At 40.3% G+C, this 19,538-nt stretch overlaps 1 protein-coding gene across 3 annotated transcripts in view; it reads left to right on the top strand.

Moving 5' to 3' along the window:
• Positions 1–19,538, top strand: part of LOC123760820 (uncharacterized) — a 948,105-nt gene that overhangs the window by 826,003 nt on the left and 102,564 nt on the right. For all 3 annotated transcript variants that reach the window (XM_069328212.1, XM_069328211.1, XM_069328210.1), the window contains one exon: positions 2,545–2,700. In XM_069328212.1, coding sequence (XP_069184313.1) covers positions 2,545–2,700 — 156 coding nt within the window. The remainder of the gene's footprint in view (positions 1–2,544; positions 2,701–19,538) is intronic.

Genomic DNA, 19,538 nt, shown 5'->3' with positions numbered 1-19,538 from the left:
TTCTTCACTGCCCATAATCTTAAATTGTTATTTATATCCAAGCAACTATTTTACATATGTGTTATCACCTCAATATTTGCTAGACCTTCTAATCAGGTCAGGCTTGCTGAATAACTCTCAAGGGGAGACTCGTTTCTCCTACAGGGTGAGATCATAACAACTGAACTAAATAAAGTCCATCTTTGGCTAACTGCTAACAAACTCACCATTAATATTGACAAAACTTTCTATATTTTGTTTGGTAATAAATCATCAAATCAAATTTATCTAAGAATAAACAATATCCAAATTAGTAATAGAATAGATGGCAAATTCCTTGGTGTTCTCACTGATAACAAGCTGAATTTCCAGGGACACATTCTAAATATATAAAAAAAAGTTTCTAAAACTGTTGACATTCTTTCTAAGATCAGATATTATGTACCTCACCCTGCCCTAGGTGACGTTCTATTACTCTCTCATCTATCCTTACCTTAACACTTTGGCGTACTCAGCGCGCCACCCCTCAACTATGCGATTTGGGTCCCAGCGTTTCACGGGAGCGCGCGTTAATTCTGAAAAGTGCATACTCTCTTCAACTTTGTCACCTCAATTCTCGTCCTATGAGATTAAATTTGGTATCATTGTGTTCATAATAGAATTCTCTACAGCACTAAATGCATATAAACTCCAAAAGTTTGGGTAATTACCCGCAGCAAACAGAGAAAGTGCGAACGAGTTACCCAGGAGCGAGCAAAAGCGATAAAATGTGTTCACTCTTTTCACTCTGGTCACCTCAATTTTCGTCCTAGATCTTTCATTTTGGTATCAATGGGTTTGCAATAGAATTCTCTAGAGGAATATTAGCATATAAAATAAAAAACCTGGTCACACACTATCCGCCAACGAGTTGAAGACGGGCCACGAGTTATCCGCGAGTGATCGCCCAGACGCCTTCCAGCTACACTCCCAATTCCTGCCCACAAATGTTTAGTATTTAGTATTTTAGTATATTTAGTATTATAGTTTAGTATTTTTTGGGTAGTAGCTGTACATCACATAAGCATTGTAGATAGCCATTTGCACAAAATAGAAGGTCATTTTCTTCGTCCATTTGTGAGTTTTCCTTATGAAGTGATAATATTTGATCATTTGGTCAAAGTGATCAACACCTTTCATATTTGTATTGTAGTCACAGATTGCATTTGGCTTGTTGACAGTTACCAAACAGTCTCCCCAAAATTGGATAAAAACCTGATTTTTGGCGATTATTTTAGTGAACGACGCAGCATTGCATCATGCCCGTGATTACCGACAGTAAACGGACGACGCAGCATTGCGTCATGCTCGGGCGAAAGTGTTAATTATGGTAGTTGTGCTTGAGGTTCTACTACACAAAATCATTTACATTCTCTAATTACTCAACACAAAGCTGCTATTAGAACTATATCTAACTCTGACTACAGACAGCACTTGGTACCCTTACTCAACTCTTTGAATATGTTAGATATTAAGTCACTGCACATCCTCTCATGTGTACTCTATGTATTTAAAACTTTGAACTGTAATGTCAATCCTGACTTTAAAAGTTTCGTAGAAGGTTGTAACGGAACCCACGGGCACAACACCAGAAACACAATTACCTATTTGATGTTCTAAGAGTGCGACTTAACCAAGCTAGGAATGCTCTACAACTTAAGGGACTCAGAATGTGGAATGGCCTTTCCAATCATGTCAAAGGCTGTACCTCTCTCATCCAGTTTAAGAGTAGAACTAAGTACTACCTAATTAACTTCATGTAACCTACCTTATCCCCTAAATGTCAACCCATGTCTTGCTATTCTAAACAATGCTGTTTGTTGACCAACTTGTACAATTGCTGATTTTTGCCATGGTCCCCCCCCCCCTTTTTTTTTATTCCTTTTTTTAACACAATTTATACTTTACTCCCAATTACTATCAAGTTTTAGTCTAAGTTTTTTCCTCCACACCTTGCCTGAAACACTATATGCATTAGTGGCTTTAGGTCTTGTATGTACTAGCTCTATCTATAAATCCAGCAGTATGTTTGTAACTCTGCGTCTATGTATGTACTTTTCCTAAATAAATTATTATTATTATTATTATTATATATATCTCTATGATATTCCCAGAGTCAAGCTAAATCTGTGCAAACATTCCATGCCAATAAAAGGACCCCTATGGAACTTACTCTGTAATGAATTAAATATTTGTACAACCTATGCTTTATTCAAAAGTAAAACCAAAAAAGTGCTTAATTTCATTCTCATATTTTCTTACATTGTATTTCAAAATCACACTGTATCTTATGCTACCCACTCCCCCAATCTTAGTACTTAAGACATGCAACTTCACCAATGTAATTATTTCTATTTATTTGTATTGTAGTTATTACATTAAACTTAGATTCTACTACAATGTATCTTTTATTATTCTTACTTTTTTATAACAGCTATTGTGCAACCTTTTGAGGAAATGTTTGCCTAATACATACATTTTTTGTATATGAATATTCGTTATAAATATTTCTACTTTACCCAACAGGTGGTTCTCCTTCCCGACGAGCATGTCCATTTGTTGGAGTATGGACGGCTGGTCAGGGTGAGTGTGGTGGTGATGTGACCCATCTCAGGGTGGGATGTGGTGCCCTTCATGCCTTGCAATTTGTCCATGCGTGTTCTACAGAGACCATCAAACACTGTGAGTAACATTTCAGTGTTGTGCATAGGATATGTTAAAAGTTAAAAAAAATTTATTTTTAAAAATTTTTATAAACTTTTACTCCAGACTTTCATATGTGATCTCTCTCGATTATTTTGGAGAGATGCTTCAATCCAGCATGTTTTGTTTTTTCTTTTCATATGCCAATAATTCATTAAGTGTTTCCTGTTGTCGGTTGCCAGATGACTGTATGTATGCATATTGATGTCTCCCTAGGCAAACGTGCTTACTTTTCCCAGGTTGCATTCCACAACATTGCCTAACTCTCGGGATACCTATCTTTCTGCTAGGTAAACAGAGGCATCAGGTGAAAGGAAATGAGCCCAACCATTTCTGACCTACCATGGGATTGACCCTGGATTGCCAGTTGTAAGCCAAGGATGTAGACTACTCTGCTAAAGGACACCTTAACCCTTAGACCGCTCAATACATACATACATAGCTGATGTGAGTAACTTTACTGATACGGCGCAATACATCAATAGCTGATTTAGTGTGTATTGCTAGATTTTAAATGCCCTGCGTGGGATTGAGGCAGCTATAGTCCAGCCACGACCAATAGTTAACAGATGCCACTTAGAAAAAAATCGTGGGCAACATTCCCGGGTATGAGAGCCTCAGTACTGAGCGAGCCACCAAGGCTGGCACACGCATCATGAGGTCACAGCACTGCTGTTAAGCTTGTGACCACAACATCGCCTAAAAATGTCAAATATATATGTACATGCTATTATTTAGTGATGACAGTATTACTGAAGACCCTTGACTGTGATAAAACTGACCAAGATCCTGATAATAGCAGGATTGTGGTGATATTTAGCGCTGTGCTCCATGGTGGGAGGAGTAATGCTGAGGGAGGGAGGGTGGTGGTGTTGTCTTCTGACTGTGTGTGTGGCCACCTTTTATTGACTGGAGTTACCATACCAGCTTAGTGGTTCGTTATGGGAAACACAAATGTAGATACTTATATGTAACGTGTGTATAGAGTGTAATAACAGCAATAGAAGTGTGTTGAGAGCCGCCATTTTGGTGAGGGAGGTACGTCGTCTGCATAACGTGTCGTGTTGTTTACTGGTGGCCTCTATGGTCTTTGGGCACCATACCAGCTTATTTGTACAGGTATGATAAATAAAACATGTAGATACTTATATATAATGTGTGTGTATGTAGTGTAATATCAAAACAGTATTGTTGGAGCAGAATTATTAGCGCGTCTGGCCTTGAACCAGTGACGGTAGCAGCCACCAGCTGACTGTGCATGTAGTTACGTCTCTTATTGCCTACACTCACCATACAAGCTTAGATGTACAGTTATGGTGAACAAAACATGTAGATACTTATATATGACATCTGTGTATAGTGAATAAAAAACAGTATGGTGGGAGGAGTATGTTGGTGAGTGAGGGAGTGGTGACAAGTGGCTGACTGACTGGTAAGTGAAGGCCACTCTCTAGTTATGCCTCTTATTGCCTGAACTCACCGTACAAGCTTAGATGTACAGTTATGGTGAACAAAACATTTAGATACTTATATATGATGCCTGTGTATAATGAATAAAAACAAAAAAGTATGGTGGGAGGAGTATGTTGGTGAGGGAGTTGTGGCCAGTGGCTGACTGACTGGTGAGTGAAGGCCACTCTCCATTGCTTTTTGACTCACAATACCAACTTAGTGGTTCGTTATGGTGAACAAAACATGCAAATACCTATATATATATAACATGTGTATATTGTGTAATAACAGCAAAACTATTTTTTTATGAACATAATAATTGAATCACTACTATGCACACCATAATTTTGAGTAAGAGATGGTTCACACATTTTATTATACAAATATATCACAATACACACTATTGAATAATATTACTGCAAAAAAAAAAACAAAGAAAAATAAATCAGAGACATTGAAATAACTAGGTAATAATATCTTTGTGGCAACCCCCGCCTGACAGCTGGGGCAGAGCAGACCTCCTCTTGTGCCTGCTCTGTCAACGTGTGTATTTTGCCAGACTTCCCCTCCCTATTGAGGCCAAAATTTGGCACCTATGATTTTTTTTCCCATGATCAGGGAACACAGATGAACACTTTTTATAAGACAAAATAATTTTTTGGATTTTTTTGTTGCGCCTATGGGTGTTGAAGTCAAAAAGGCCATTAGCGGTCTAAGGGTTAACCACTGGACTGCTCTGTCCGAGAAAATTTGTTTACCAAAAACTGTGCAGGCCAAGAAAACATCAATTTAAGATTTTGTACCCGTTCAAAATGTGCACGTGGTAGGTTGGGTACGAATGGACTCCTGGGACCTCCAGTGAGAGGCAGCCATCTTGAAAAAATAGCCAGATTTCTTTAAGGCTGCTGGCTGGATCGGTTCTGAATGAGCAACCATGGATGGCGCATGCGCTTCTGACTCCCAATCCTATGTCAGATATGGTGTTGAAAGATCGCTCTCCATCTATGAAATTCAGACCTTATTGTTTGAAGAACATAGGGGTCATGATATTGATGAAGCTAGGCACAATAAGGACCTAACACAAGAGTCAGATACAAGTAATACAGCACCAATTAAGATGATACAGGGAGAGTATCCAGTAGCGGGCTGAGTGCCACTAGCGTCCACCCATGTCATTGCCAATTTTTATGGATAATGCTGCAGATGAATCAGTTTCTGGGTTCAGTGATGATGCTTTTGATATAAGGAGTGTATCTGTATCCCACTGTAATATGGAGTGTAATACACTCCATCTGTATATGGAGTGTATCTACCCACTCTGATGCCAGTGATGGTGGTGCCAATACAAGGAGCAAGGTTGAATTCACGAGGGAGGACTGTGATAATTTTGTAACATACACAAACCGCAATTTATTAATTCTGAGGTCGGTATTGCACCCACTTTTCCATATGCTGGTGAAGATATGAGGGATACCAAGATAGAATTTTGTCATTGAGCTTTTCCTAGCTCTTTCCAAGAATACCTTGATTTTCTCAATCCTAGCTTACAAAGTGATCCTTTTCAGAATAGATGAATCTCTTAAAGAAAACCTGTCTTTTCAATCCTTCCTTTCAAAGTGATCTTTTCAAGACTACTTTACAAATTGAATTTTTCTTATAATCTTTTCAAGACTACCTTACACTTCACAAGATTGGCTATATACCATTGTAGCGTGTAATCCTTATACTCGCTCCATTATCTCATTATCTTAATGGCATAACTAATTAGCACTAACTACACAAGCTATAATCCTATCCCTAATTACAGGTAACAGTTCTCACATCCTCCTATCCTAGTAGAGAAAGGTGAGGGGTAGTCACCAAATATAAGTAAGCGATATGAGAATAGACAACAGTACAATTTCCGGTCAAGAATGTAGCACTCGGCATAGGCAGTTCTAATCAACCGCAAGACATTACAGCTTCGACACAGAACAGGCAGCAGACTAAGACCGCATCGAGCTACAATGCTCTCCCACATAGAGCTCCGCGACTCTGCCCACACTCAGCTCTTTGCTCTGCTCCAAGCTCCATCTCAACGTCTACGACACTGCTGTATCCAGGACTACTAAATAAATCTGAAACTCACTGAACACTAGGTATCTAATCTACCCAACAACGTAACATAATCGTATGTTACATTACCTACAGGTATTAAAGCCAAGTAAATTTGATTTGAAAAGTAAATCTTTTCAGTGTTCACAGGTTGCACTTAATCATCAAGCTGCTATCGCGGGGGAGGATACTGCTTGACAGTATTTATGAGAGTGTCCAGCTGGTGGACACCTTTTTTTGACCAGAAGAGTGGCTGTGTTGATGGCTTCAGGGTGATTACTGCAAGATTCAGGGACTCTTAAAGCTCTTCTAAGGTCGTTGGTTACTTCACATTCCAGGAGATAGTGAAGTAGTGGCTTTTCTGTGACAGTTTGCAGAAGATGCATACTCTCTGTGCATGATGCTACGTGCATGCTACGACCATGTCGTAGCTCAGTCGATTAAGATAAGTTGATAATTAAGTAGACTCGGTGCATCAAATTTGTTCATTTGATGCATCACGCTATTGTGATTTCTGTGTGTAATGAAGTTAGGGCAAAGAGGTAGAACAGCTTATTGTTAGAGCTCGAGTGCATGGGGGAATTGTGTAAAACCCTGGTTTGTGTCTCTGAGAGGCTACAGGATCCAAGTAAGTTCAGTAGAATTTCTGGTTGCAATTCGTTTGACCATGTCGTAGCTCAGTCGATTAAGACAGCATCTGGGATCCTCTCAGACGTAGGTTCGAATCCTCGTCACGGTCCTTGTGGATTTGTTTGTGGTATCATATAATACAATATAATATAATATAATATAATATAATGACAATAACAAACTCTGATTTCAGACAACACACAGCTCCCCTGTTTAACCCTCAAACCGCTAGGGGTCCAAATGGCTTTAACCCCTTAAATGCGTTGCCTCCAAATATGACACTCCCAGTGCACAGGAAATAAATTCTCTTGAAAAAATTCTTTTGATTTTTAAAGTGTCAAAAACCCTTCCCTCAGTATGCATATGTCAAAAAAAAATTGAAATTGTGCTTACTTTGGCTGCTATGGGGTCCGTAAGTTGGCGCGTGACGTCATCATTCCACGTTCGCCCGTGACGTACGCTCCCGGGGCCAGTAGGGTGCCCGGGGCAGGGCGCGCGAGTTGCCGCAAATATATTTATGTTCATTTTTTGCGCACAGTTCCAAATACATTTTATTTCTTTTTACGTGCTAATTCTATGTATTTTGAACACGTACACTATATTATGGCAGTAAAACATCCGTACTGTCTGAAGACACTGTGTTACGTGCATGACACTTGTGTACACATATGCTGCACATATTTACTATGTATCATGCTAATTTATGTATATATACAATCTATTTACACACTATACACTGTCACACATTATATACATTCACCATCAACACATTCAGAACACCTCAAGTGAGAGCAGCCACACCCAGCCAGTCTCCCTCACTCCAACATCTTACTCGCCAACATTGCTCCTCCCACCATACTGTTATTGTTCTTATTACACTATTTACACATGTTATATATACCTATCTACATGTTTTATTTACCAGAACTATGCAAGTAAGCCAGTATTGTGCCCAAACAGTACAGTTGCCACATACACTGCATGAAAAATCACACAACAGACGACGCTACGATTACGACGTAACCTCCCTCACCAAACTAGCTCCTCACAACATTCTCCTGTTGCTGTTCTTACACTATATACACACACTGTATATACCCATGTACATATGTGTTGCTCATAGCGAACCACTAAGCTAGTATAGTGAGCAAAACAAGAGTGGCTGCCACACACACACAATGAGGCTACCTCAATTCTCGCCCTCCCTCCCTCACCAAAATTCCTGCTTCCACAATACTATGCACAATGCTAATTATAACCACAATCCTGCTATTATCACAATCCTGGTCACTAATTCCTGTAAATGAATAATTGACCACACATTTATTTTGAAAAGGCACCTAAGAAGTCATTTGAAGATTCCTAGATGGACGAAATAATGCTGTGGTACTGTGACTAGCTCTGTAAACATCGTGAACAGCATTAAATCACTGATATTTGAACATTGTACCCAGTCATTATCACACTCAGGCTCTTCTATAATACTATCATGGCTAAATCATACAAGTTATGTATATATTTTGACATTATTAGGAGAAGCTGTGGTCACACGCTGAACAGCAGTGCTGTGCGCTCATGCTGCGAGCGCCAGCCTTGGTTGCTCACTCACTACTGAGGCTCCTACACCCGGGAATGTGGACCACGATTTTTTTTAAAGATTGCGTCTGTTTACAAGAGACCTGAGGAAGTTGATGTGAACCCCATGTAACCGCGGGAGTTTTGAATGGAACGTGAAAAATACAAATACCCGGAGATACGTTGCACAAACCAGACGTGAGCCTGCAGGCGTGTTGCCCATTTTAACCCTCAAACCGCTAGGGGGCCCAAATGGAATTCACACCCACAGGCGCAACAAAAAAAAAATCCAAAAAATTCTTTCATCTTATACAAGTGTTCATTTCTGTTCCCTGATCATGGAAAAAATAACAAAAAAATCGTAGGTGGCATATTTTAGCCGCAATAGGGTAGGGAAGTGTGGCAAAAAAGGGGCATTGGCAGAGCCTTCGCCAGACAAGGTCTACTCCGCCCAAGCTGTCAGACGGCAGTTGCCGCAAATATATTATTACCTAATTATTTCAATGTCTCTGATTGATTTTTTCTTAGTTTTTTGCAGTAATATTATTCCATACAGTGAATTGTGGTATATTTATATAATAAAATGAGTGAACCATCGCAGTACTCAAAATTATGGTGTGCATATTAGTGATTCAAATATTATGTTCATAAAACAATAAACAAATAGTTTTGCTGTTGTTACACTGTATACACAGGTTATATATAAATATCTGCATGTTATGTTCACCATAACGAACTACTAAGTTGGTCTTGTGAGTCAAAAAGCAATGAGGAGTGACCGCCACACACCAGCGAGCCACTCACTGCCACTCCCTCCCTCAACACCACCTCACTCGCCCTCATTTTCCTCCCACAGTACTGTTTTTGCATTTATTCACTATACACAGACGTTATATATACGTATTTATATATTTTGTTCACCATAACTGTACAGCTAAGCTTGTATGGTGAGAAAAGGCACAAAAACGTAGCTACTCACACAGTCAGCTGATTGGAGGCCGCCCTCAAGGCCAGACGCACTAATATTTCTCCTCCAACAATATTGTTTGTGTTGTTATTACGCCATATACACACATTATATATAAGTATCAACCTGTTTTAATACAAAATAAAAAATACCCAAATTTGTAACAAATTAGATGGCAAATTCCTTGGCATTCTCATTGACCACAAACTGAATTTCCAGGGACACATTCTAAATATATCAAAAAAAGTTTCAAAAACTGTTGGCATTCTTTCTAAGATCAGATATTATGTACCCCGCCCTGCCCTGGTAACTCTCCATTACTCCCTCGTCTATCCATATCTCAACTATGGTATTTGTGCTTGGGGTTCTACTACCCAAAATCATTTACGTCCTCTAATTACTCAACACAAAGCTGCTATTAGGACAATATCCAACTCTGGCCCCAGACATCACTCGGTACCCCTACTCAAATCTCTGAATATGTTAGACATTAAGTCACTGCACATTCTCTCATGTGTATTATACATATATAAAACGCTAAACTGTAATGTCAATCCTGATCTCAAAAGCTTCATAGAAGGTTGTAACAGAACCCATGAGCACCACAGAAATAAATACAGTTTTGATATTCCTAGAGTAAGACTTAAACTAGAAATGCTCTACAAATCAAGGGACCCAGATTGTGGAATGACCTTCCCAACCATGTTAAAGACTGTACCTCTCTCAACCAGTTTAAGATAAAAACGAAGCTATACCTAATAAATTCCCTGTAACCTACCTTACCCCTCTAATGTCATCCAATGTCTGTTTTTTTTCTTAAAGAGCGCTGTTTGTCGACAGAATTGTATTTGTGCTGCTTTTTCAGCTATGTTTTCATTCCATGTTTTCATTTTACTCTTTATGCTCAATTAGTATTAAGCTTTAGTCATTTAAGTTTTTTATGCCCGAAACGCTTTGCGTAATAGTGGCTTTAGGCATTGTATGTACCAGCCCTATCTATAAATCCATCACTCTTTGTAAAATCTCTTTTATGTATGTACCTTACCTAAATAAACATTTTTATTTTTTTTTTTTTTTTTTTTTATTCACCATACCTGTACAAATAAGCTGGTATGGTGACCAAAGACCATATTGGCCATCAGTAAACAACATGAAAAGTCTTGCAGACGACGCTCCTCCCTCACCAAAATGACGGCTCCCAACCTACTCCTCTCGCTGTTATCTCACACTATACACACGTTATATATAAGTATCTACATTTGTGTTGTTCACCATAGTGAACCACTAAGCTGGTAGAGTGAGTGCAGTCAATAAATGGTGACCACACACAGTCAGAAGACGACGCCACAACCCTCCCTCCACAGCTTTACTCCTACCTCCATGGAGCACAGCGCTAAATATCACCACAATCCTGCTATTATCAGAATCCTGGTCAGTTTTATCACAGTCAGGGGGCTTCAGTAATACTATCACTGCTAAATAATAGCAGTATCATATATATTATGGCATTTGTAGGCGATGCTGTGGTCAAAAGGTGAACAGCAGTGCTGTGAGCTTGTTCTGTGTGTGCCAGCCTTGGTGGCTTGCTCAATACTGATGCTCTAACACCCAAGAATGTTGGCCTGGATTTTTATTTAGGTGGCATCTGGCAACTATCGGTCATGGCTGTACAATAGCTGCCCCTATCCCAGGCGGGGCATTTAATTAAATTATAGCGCTAGACACGAAATCGTATATATATACAATACAATACAATACAATTTTATTTAGGTAAGGTACATACATACAATAAATATTTACAAGGATTGTTTGACTTATAGGTATAGCTAGTACATACAATGCCTAAAGCCACTATTACGCAAAGCGTTTCGGGCATGATAAACTTAAATGACAAGCTTAATACTAATTGAGCATAATGAGTAGAATGAAAACAAGAAATGAAAACATAGATGAAAAAGCAGCACAAATACAATTATGTCGACAAACAGCGCTCTTTAAAGAAAAAAACAGACATTGGTTGACAATAGAAGGGTAAGGTGGGTTACAGGGAATTTATTAGGTATAGCTTCGCTTTTAACTTAAACTGGTTGAGAGAGGTACAGTCTTTAACATGGTTGGGAAGGTCATTCCACATTCTGGGCCCCTTGATTTGTAGAGCATTTCTAGTTTGATTAAGTCGTACTCTAGGAATATCAAAACTGTATTTATTTCTGGTGTGATGCTCATGGGTTCTGATACAACCTTCTATGAAGCTTTTGAGATCAGGATTGGCATTATAGTTTAGCGTTTTATATATGTATAATACACATGAGAGTATTGTATTTATATATGATGTGCGTGGTTTCGGTTTTGTCACTGATATCATATATATATATGATTTGCGTGGTTTAAGAATTAAGGGTTAACACCCACAGGCAGAAAATAAAAAAAATCCAAAAAATTCTTTCGTCATAAAGAAGTGTTCATTTTTGTTCCCTGATCACAGAAAAAATAACAAAAATTGTAGGTGGCATATGTTATCCGCAATTCGGTAGGGAAGATTGGTAAAAAAAGGGCATTGACAGAGCCTTCGCTAGACGAGGTCTACTCCGCTTGAGCTGTCAGGCGGCAGTTGCCATAAATATATTATTACCTAATTATTTCAGTGTCTCTGATTGATTTTTTCTTAGCTTTTTGCAGTAATATTATTGAATAGAGTGAATTGTGATATATATATATAATAAAATGTGTGAACCATCACTGTACTCAAGATTATGGTGTGCATATTAGTGATTCAATTATTATGTTCATAAAACAATAAACAAATAATTTTACTGTTATTACATTATATACAAAGGTTATATATAAGTATCTGCATGTTTTGCTCACTATAACGAACCACTAAGTAGGTATTGAAAGTCAAAATACAACGAAGAGTGACCGCCACACACCAGCCAACCATTCGCTGCCACTCCCTCCCTCAACAACACCTCACTCGCCCTCATTCTCCTCCCACAATACTGTTTTTGCATTTATTCACTATACACAGACGGTATATATATGTATTTACATGTTTTGTTCACCATAACTGTACATCTAAGCTTATATGGTCAGTAAAGGCACAAAGACGTAGCTACTCACACAGTCAGCTGGTGGCGGCCGCTCTCAAGGCCAGACGCACTAGTATTTCTCCTCCAACAATATTGTTTGTGGTGTATTACACTATATACACACATTATATGTAAGTATCTACCTGTTTTATTCACCATACTTGTACAAATAAGCTGGTATGGTGCCCAAAGACCATAGCGGCCACCAGTAAACAGCATGACGTCATGCAGACGATTCACTTAAATCACCAAAATGGCGGTTCCAAACCTACACCTCTTGCTGTTATTACACTCAATGCACACGTTATATATAAGTATCTACATTTGTGTTCACCATAGCAAATCACTAAGCTGGTATGGTGAGTGCAGTCAATAAAAGGTGGCCACACACAGTCAGAAGACTAGTATTTCTCCTCCAACGATATTGTTTGTGGTGTTATTACGCTATATACACACATTATGTATAGGTATCTACCTGTTTTATTCACCATACCTATACAAATAAGCTGGTATGGTGCCCAAAGACCGTAGTGGCCACCAGTAAACAATATGACAAGTCGTGCAGACGACGCTCCTCCCTCACCAAAATGCCGGCTCCCAACCTACTCCTCTTGCTGTTATCTCACACTATACACATGTTATATATAAGTATGTACATTTGTGTTCACCATGGCGAACCACTAAGCTGGTATGGTGAGTGCAGTCAATAAAAGGTGGCCACACACAGTCAGAAGACAACGCCACTACCCTCCCTCCCACAGCCTCACTCCTCCCTCCATGGAGCACAGCACTAAATATCAACACAATCCTGCTATTATCAGAATCCTGGTCAGTTTTATCAGTCAGGGGGCTTCAGTAATACTATCACTGCTAAATAATAGCAGTATCATTTATATTATGGCATTTGTAGGCGATGCTATGGTTACAAGCTGAACAGCGGTGCTGTGAGCTCATGCTGCGTGCGCCAGCCTTGGTGGCTTGTTCAATACTGATGCTCTAACACCCAAGAATGTTGGCCTGGATATTTTTTCTAGGTGGCATCTGGCAACTATCGATCGTGGCTGTACTATAGCTGCCCCTATCCCAGGCGGGACGTTTAAATTACAGCGCTAGACACGAAATCATATATATATGATGTGCATGGTTTCGGTTTTGTCACTGATATCATATGTATATGATTTGCGCGGTTTAAGGATTAACCCTTAAAGTGCGCATCACGTCATATGACGTGTTGGACGTTGTTCCAGTCAACTGCGCATCACATCATATGTTGTGTTGGAGTACTACGCAAGATTTAAACAGCCCGCGGATACACGGGGTTCACCAGTACACCTTCATCAGGGCTCTTGTAAACAGATGCCATTTTTTAAAAAAATCGTGGGCCAAACTCTCGGGTGTTATTGGCCTCAGTATTGAGTGAGCAACCAAGCCTGACGCACGCAGCATGAGGTAACAGTACTGCTGTTCAGCTTGTGACCACAGCATCACCTAAAAATGCCAAAATATACTTGTTCATGCTATTATGTAGCGATGATATTATTACAGAAGACCCTTGACTGTGATAAAACTGACCAGGGTTCTGATAATAGCAGGATTGTGGTGATATTTAGTGCTGTGCACCATGGAGGGAGGAGTAATGCTGTGGGAGGGAGGCTGGTGGCGATGTCTTCTGACTGTGTGTGGCCACCTTTTATTGACCGCACTCAGCATACCAGCTTAGTGGTTCGCTATGGGGAACACAAATGTTGATACTTATATATAACATGTGTATAGAGGGTATAAACAGCAAGAGAAGGTTTGGAGCCGCTATTTTGTTGAGGGCGGTGGCGTCGTTTTGCACGACGCCACCGTGCAGATGACGGTGTTGTTTACTGGTTACCACGATGGTCTTTGGGGACCATACCAGTTTATTTGTACAAGTATGGTGAATAAAACGGGTAGATATTTATATATAATGCGTGTATATAGCGTAATAACACCACACAGTATTGTTGGAGGAGAAATATTAATGCGTCTGACCTTGAATGCGGCAGCCATCAGCTGACTGTGTGAGGTCCTACTCTTTGTGCCTTTACTCACCATACAAGCTTAGATGTACAGTTATGGTGAACAAAACATGTAGATACTTATATATAACATCTGTCTATAGTGAATTATAGAGAAAACAGTATTGTGGGAGGAGAATGTGGGTGAGTCAGATGACTGGAGGGAGGGCGGAAGTGGCTGGCTGGTACACGGCGATCACTCCTCATTACTTTTTGACTCATAATAGCTACTTAGTGGTTCATTATAGTGAACTAAACATGCAGATACTTATATATAACCTGTGCTTATAGTGTAATAACAACCAAAGTATTTGTTCACTGATTGATGAACATAATTGAATCAACAATATGCACACCATATTTTTGAGTACAGCAATGATTCACTCATTTTATTATATAAATATATCAAACTACACACTATTGAATAATAATACAGCAAAAAAAAAAACTATGAAAAATCAATCAGAGACATTGAAATAATTAGGTAATTATCTCTTTGTGGCAACTCCGGCCTGACAGCTGGCGAGCAACAGACCGCCTGGGACGCATGCTGAGTCAGCGCCTATAAATTGCCAGACTTCCCCGCCCTATAGCGGGGCAATATATGCCACTTACGATTTTTTTATTATTTTTCCCGTGATCAGTGAACACAAATTAACAGGTTAGGAAGAAAACATTATTATTTTTTTTTTCAAAATGACATGCGCCTGTGGGGATGACAGGATATTAACCCCTTAACTGCGCTGCCTCCAAATGTGACACCCCCGCAGTGCGCAGGAAATAAATTCTCTGGAAAAAATTACATTTTCCTTTTTAAGTGTCAAAAACCCTTCCCTCAGTATGGGTATGTAAAAAAAAAAGTCGAAATTGTACTTACTTTGGCTGCTATGGGGTCCGGAAGTTGGGGCGAGACGTCATCATTCCCCGTGCGCCCGTGCCGTAAGCTCTCGGGGGCGGTGGGGCGCTCGGGGCTGGGCGCGCAAGTTGCCGCGAATATATTTTCGTTCATTTTTTGCGCACCTTTCCAAATACATTTTCATTGTTTTTATGTGCAAATCCAATGTATAATGAACACGTACACTATAATATCGCAGTACAACATCCGTACTGTCCGTAGACACTGTGTTACGTGCATGAAACTTGTGTACACATACGCAGCACATATTTACTATGTATCATGCTAATTTGTGTATATACACAATCTATTTACACACTATACACTGTCACAGACTATATACATTCACCATCAACACATTCAGAACACCGCGTAGCAGCTGCTTCGTATGGGCCAATAGCAGCTGCTTCGTATGGGCCAATAGCAGCTGTCTCGTATGGGCCAATATCAGCTGCCTCGTATGGGCCAATATCAGCTGCCTCGTATGGGCCAATAGCAGCTGCCTCGTATGGACCAATAGCAGCTGCCTCGTATGGGCCAATAGCAGCTGCCCCGTATGGGCCAATAGCAGCTGCCCCGTATGGGCCAATAGCAGCTGCCCCGTATGGGCCAATAGCAGCTGCCCCGTATGGGCCAATAGCAGCTGCCCCGTATGGGCCAATAGCAGCTGCCCCGTATGGGCCAATAGCAGCTGCCCCGTATGGGCCAATAGCAGCTGCCTCGTATGGGCCAATAGCAGCTGCCCCGTATGGGCCAATAGCAGCTGCCCCGTATGGGCCAATAGCAGCTGCCCCGTATGGGCCAATAGCAGCTGCCCCGTATGGGCCAATAGCAGCTGCCTCGTATGGGCCAATAGCAGCTGCCTCGTATGGGCCAATAGCAGCTGCCTCATATTTGGCCAATAGCAGCTGCCCCATATGGGCCAATAGCAGCTGCCCCGTATGGGATAAAAGCAGCTGCCTTGTATGGGCCAATAGCAGCTGCCTCGTATGGGCCAATAGCAGCTGCCTTGTATGGGCCAATAGCAGCTGCCTCGTATGGGCCAATAGCAGCTGCCTCGTATGGGCCAATAGCAGCTGCCTCGTATGGGTCAATAGGAGCATTTGGCCATGAACACATTCAGAACACCTCGAGTGAGAGCAGCCACACCCAGCCAGTCTCCCTCACTCCAACATCTTACTCGCCAACATTGGTCCTCCCACCATATTGTTATAGTTCTTATTACACATGTTCTATATACCTATCTACATGTTTTATTTACCAGAACTATGCAAGTAAGCCGGTATTGTGTCCAAACTGTACAGTGGCCACCATACACTGCATAAAAAATCACACAGCAGACGACGCAACGATTACGTCACCTCCCTCACCAAAATTGCTCCTCTCAATATTCTCCGCTTGCTGTTCTTACACTATATAAACACACTATATATACCCATGTACATATGTGTTAAGAACATAAGAACATAAGAACAAAAGTAACTGCAGAAGGCCTATTGGCCCATACGAGGCAGCTCCTATTCTATAACCACCCAATCCCACTCATATACTTGTCCAACCCGCGCTTGAAACAATCGAGGGACACCACCTCCACCACGTTACGCGGCAATTGGTTCCACAAATCAACAACCCTGTTACTGAACCAGTATTTACCCAAGTCTTTCCTAAATCTAAACTTATCCAATTTATACCCATTGTTTCGTGTTTTGTCTTGTGTTGATATTTTTAATACCCTATTAATATTCCCCCTGTTATGTCCATTCATCCACTTGTTAATTATCCAATGCTAATTATAATCACAATCCTGCTATTATCACAATCCTGGTCACTAATTCCTGTAAATGAATAATTGACCACACGTTTATTTTGAAAAAGAACCTAAGAAATCATTTGAAGATTCCTAGATGAACGAAATAATGCTGTGGTGCTGTGGCTAGCGCTGTGAACATCGTGAACAGCATTGAATCACTGATATTTGAACACTGTACCCAGTCATTATCACACTCAGGCTCTAATATAACACTATCATAGCTAAATAATACAAGTTATATATATATTTTGACATTATTAGGCGATGCTGTGGTCACATGCTAAACAGCAGTGCTGTGTACTCATGCTGCGAGCGCCAGCCTTGGTTGCTCACACACTACTGAGGCTCCCACACCCGGGAATGTGGACCACGATTTTTTTTAAAGATGGCGTCTGTTTACAAGAGCCCTGAGGAAGCTGATGTGAACCCCATGTAGCCGCGGGAGTTTTGAATGGACCGTGACAAATACAAATACCCGGAGGCGCGTTGCGCAAACCAGACGTGAGCCTGCAGGCGCGTTGCGCAGTTTAAGGGTTAAACCCCGAGCATGTTAAGGTTTAAGCAGACATGACTCTCCATACAGAGAAGAAATAATTTAAACAGGGAGATTGAAGAAATCGAACAGAGACTGAAGTATTCCTATCAGACTGAAGAAAGGCAACTAGAACAGAAAGCAATTCAAGAAATAAAGAAAAACCCAAAATATTTCTTCACATATGCTAAATCAAAAGCGAAAACCACTGCCAGTATTGGACCTATTCGTATTAGTGAAGGTTCATACACTGAGGATGACAAAAAAATTAGTGAAATCCTAAAAAAGCAGTATGAAGACATGTTTAGCACTCCAATACTCAGCATGAAAGTGGAAGATTCGGAAAATTTCTTTATGAATGATACTCAAACACCTGTAAATATATCTGATATCAACACGAGCGTGGCAGATTTTGAAAGAGAAATTGACAATATGCCCATGCACTCAATCCCGGGTCCAGACTCATGGAATTCAATATTTATAAAGAAATGCAAAGTGCCAGTAGCACAGGCACTCAGTATAGTGTGGAGGAAGAGCTTGGACACAGGGGAGATACCAGATGCGCTTAAAGCAGCAGACATTGCCCCTCTACACAAGGCTGGTAGCAAAGCATTGGCAAAGAATTATAGACCAGTTGCACTAACGTCCCACATAATAAAAGTATTTGAAAGAGTGATAAGGAGTTAGGTCACTAGATTCATGGAAACCAATGACCTCCACAATTCAGGCCAACATGGATTTAGAGCAGGCAGATCATGCCTCTCGCAGCTACTTGACCACTATGACAAAATCACTGAGGTATTAGAAGAAAAACATAATGCAGATGTCGTATACACAGATTTTGCAAAGGCATTCGACAAATGTGACCATGGAGTGATTGCACACAAAATGAGGTCAATGGGTATAACTGGTAAAGTAGGACGCTGGATACTCAATTTCCTGTCGAACAGAACACAAAGAGTAACAGTCAATCAAGTAAAATCGAGTCCGAGTGCAGTTAAAAGCTCTGTACTTCAAGGCACAGTCCTTGCACCGCTGCTGTTCTTTATTCTCATATCAGATATAGACAAAAACGCAAGTCACAGCTTCATGTCATCCTTTGCAGATGATACAAAAATCAGCATGAAAATTACCTCTGCTAAAAAAGACATTGATAAACTACAAACAGATATTAACAAAATTTTTGATTGGGCAGCAGAAAATAACATGATATTTAATGGTGATAATTTCCAGGTATTCAGATACGGCAAAAATGAGGATCTTAAACATAATACAGGGTACAAAACACAATCGAATCTGCCCATAGTAGTAAAACAGCATGTCAAGGATTTGGGAATAATGATGTCCGACGACCTAACGTTTAGGGAGCATAACCAAGCAAATATTGCGTCAGCCAGAAAAATGATAGGATGGATTACGAGAACCTTCAAGTCCAGAGATCCCATCACAATGGTTGTACTCTTCAAATCACTTGTTTTGTCCCGTCTTGAGTACTGCTCAGTACTCACTTCCCCCTTCAGAGCAGGAGAGATTGCTGAAATTGAGGGAATACAGAGAACATATACGGCACGCAGAGATGAGATAAAGCACCTAAATTATTGGGATCGTCTCAAAGCTCTCCAAATGTACTCACTAGAAAGGAGACGAGAGAGATACCAAATAATATACACATGGAAAATACTGGAGGGACAGGTCCCAAATCTGCACAGTAAAATAACAACGTACCGG

Source organism: Procambarus clarkii, chromosome 21 (assembly GCF_040958095.1).
Source record: "Procambarus clarkii isolate CNS0578487 chromosome 21, FALCON_Pclarkii_2.0, whole genome shotgun sequence".
Lineage (NCBI taxonomy): Eukaryota > Metazoa > Arthropoda > Malacostraca > Decapoda > Cambaridae > Procambarus > Procambarus clarkii.
The sequence above is the reverse complement of the archived record's forward strand: the minus strand, read 5'-3'. Positions and strand labels throughout refer to the sequence as shown.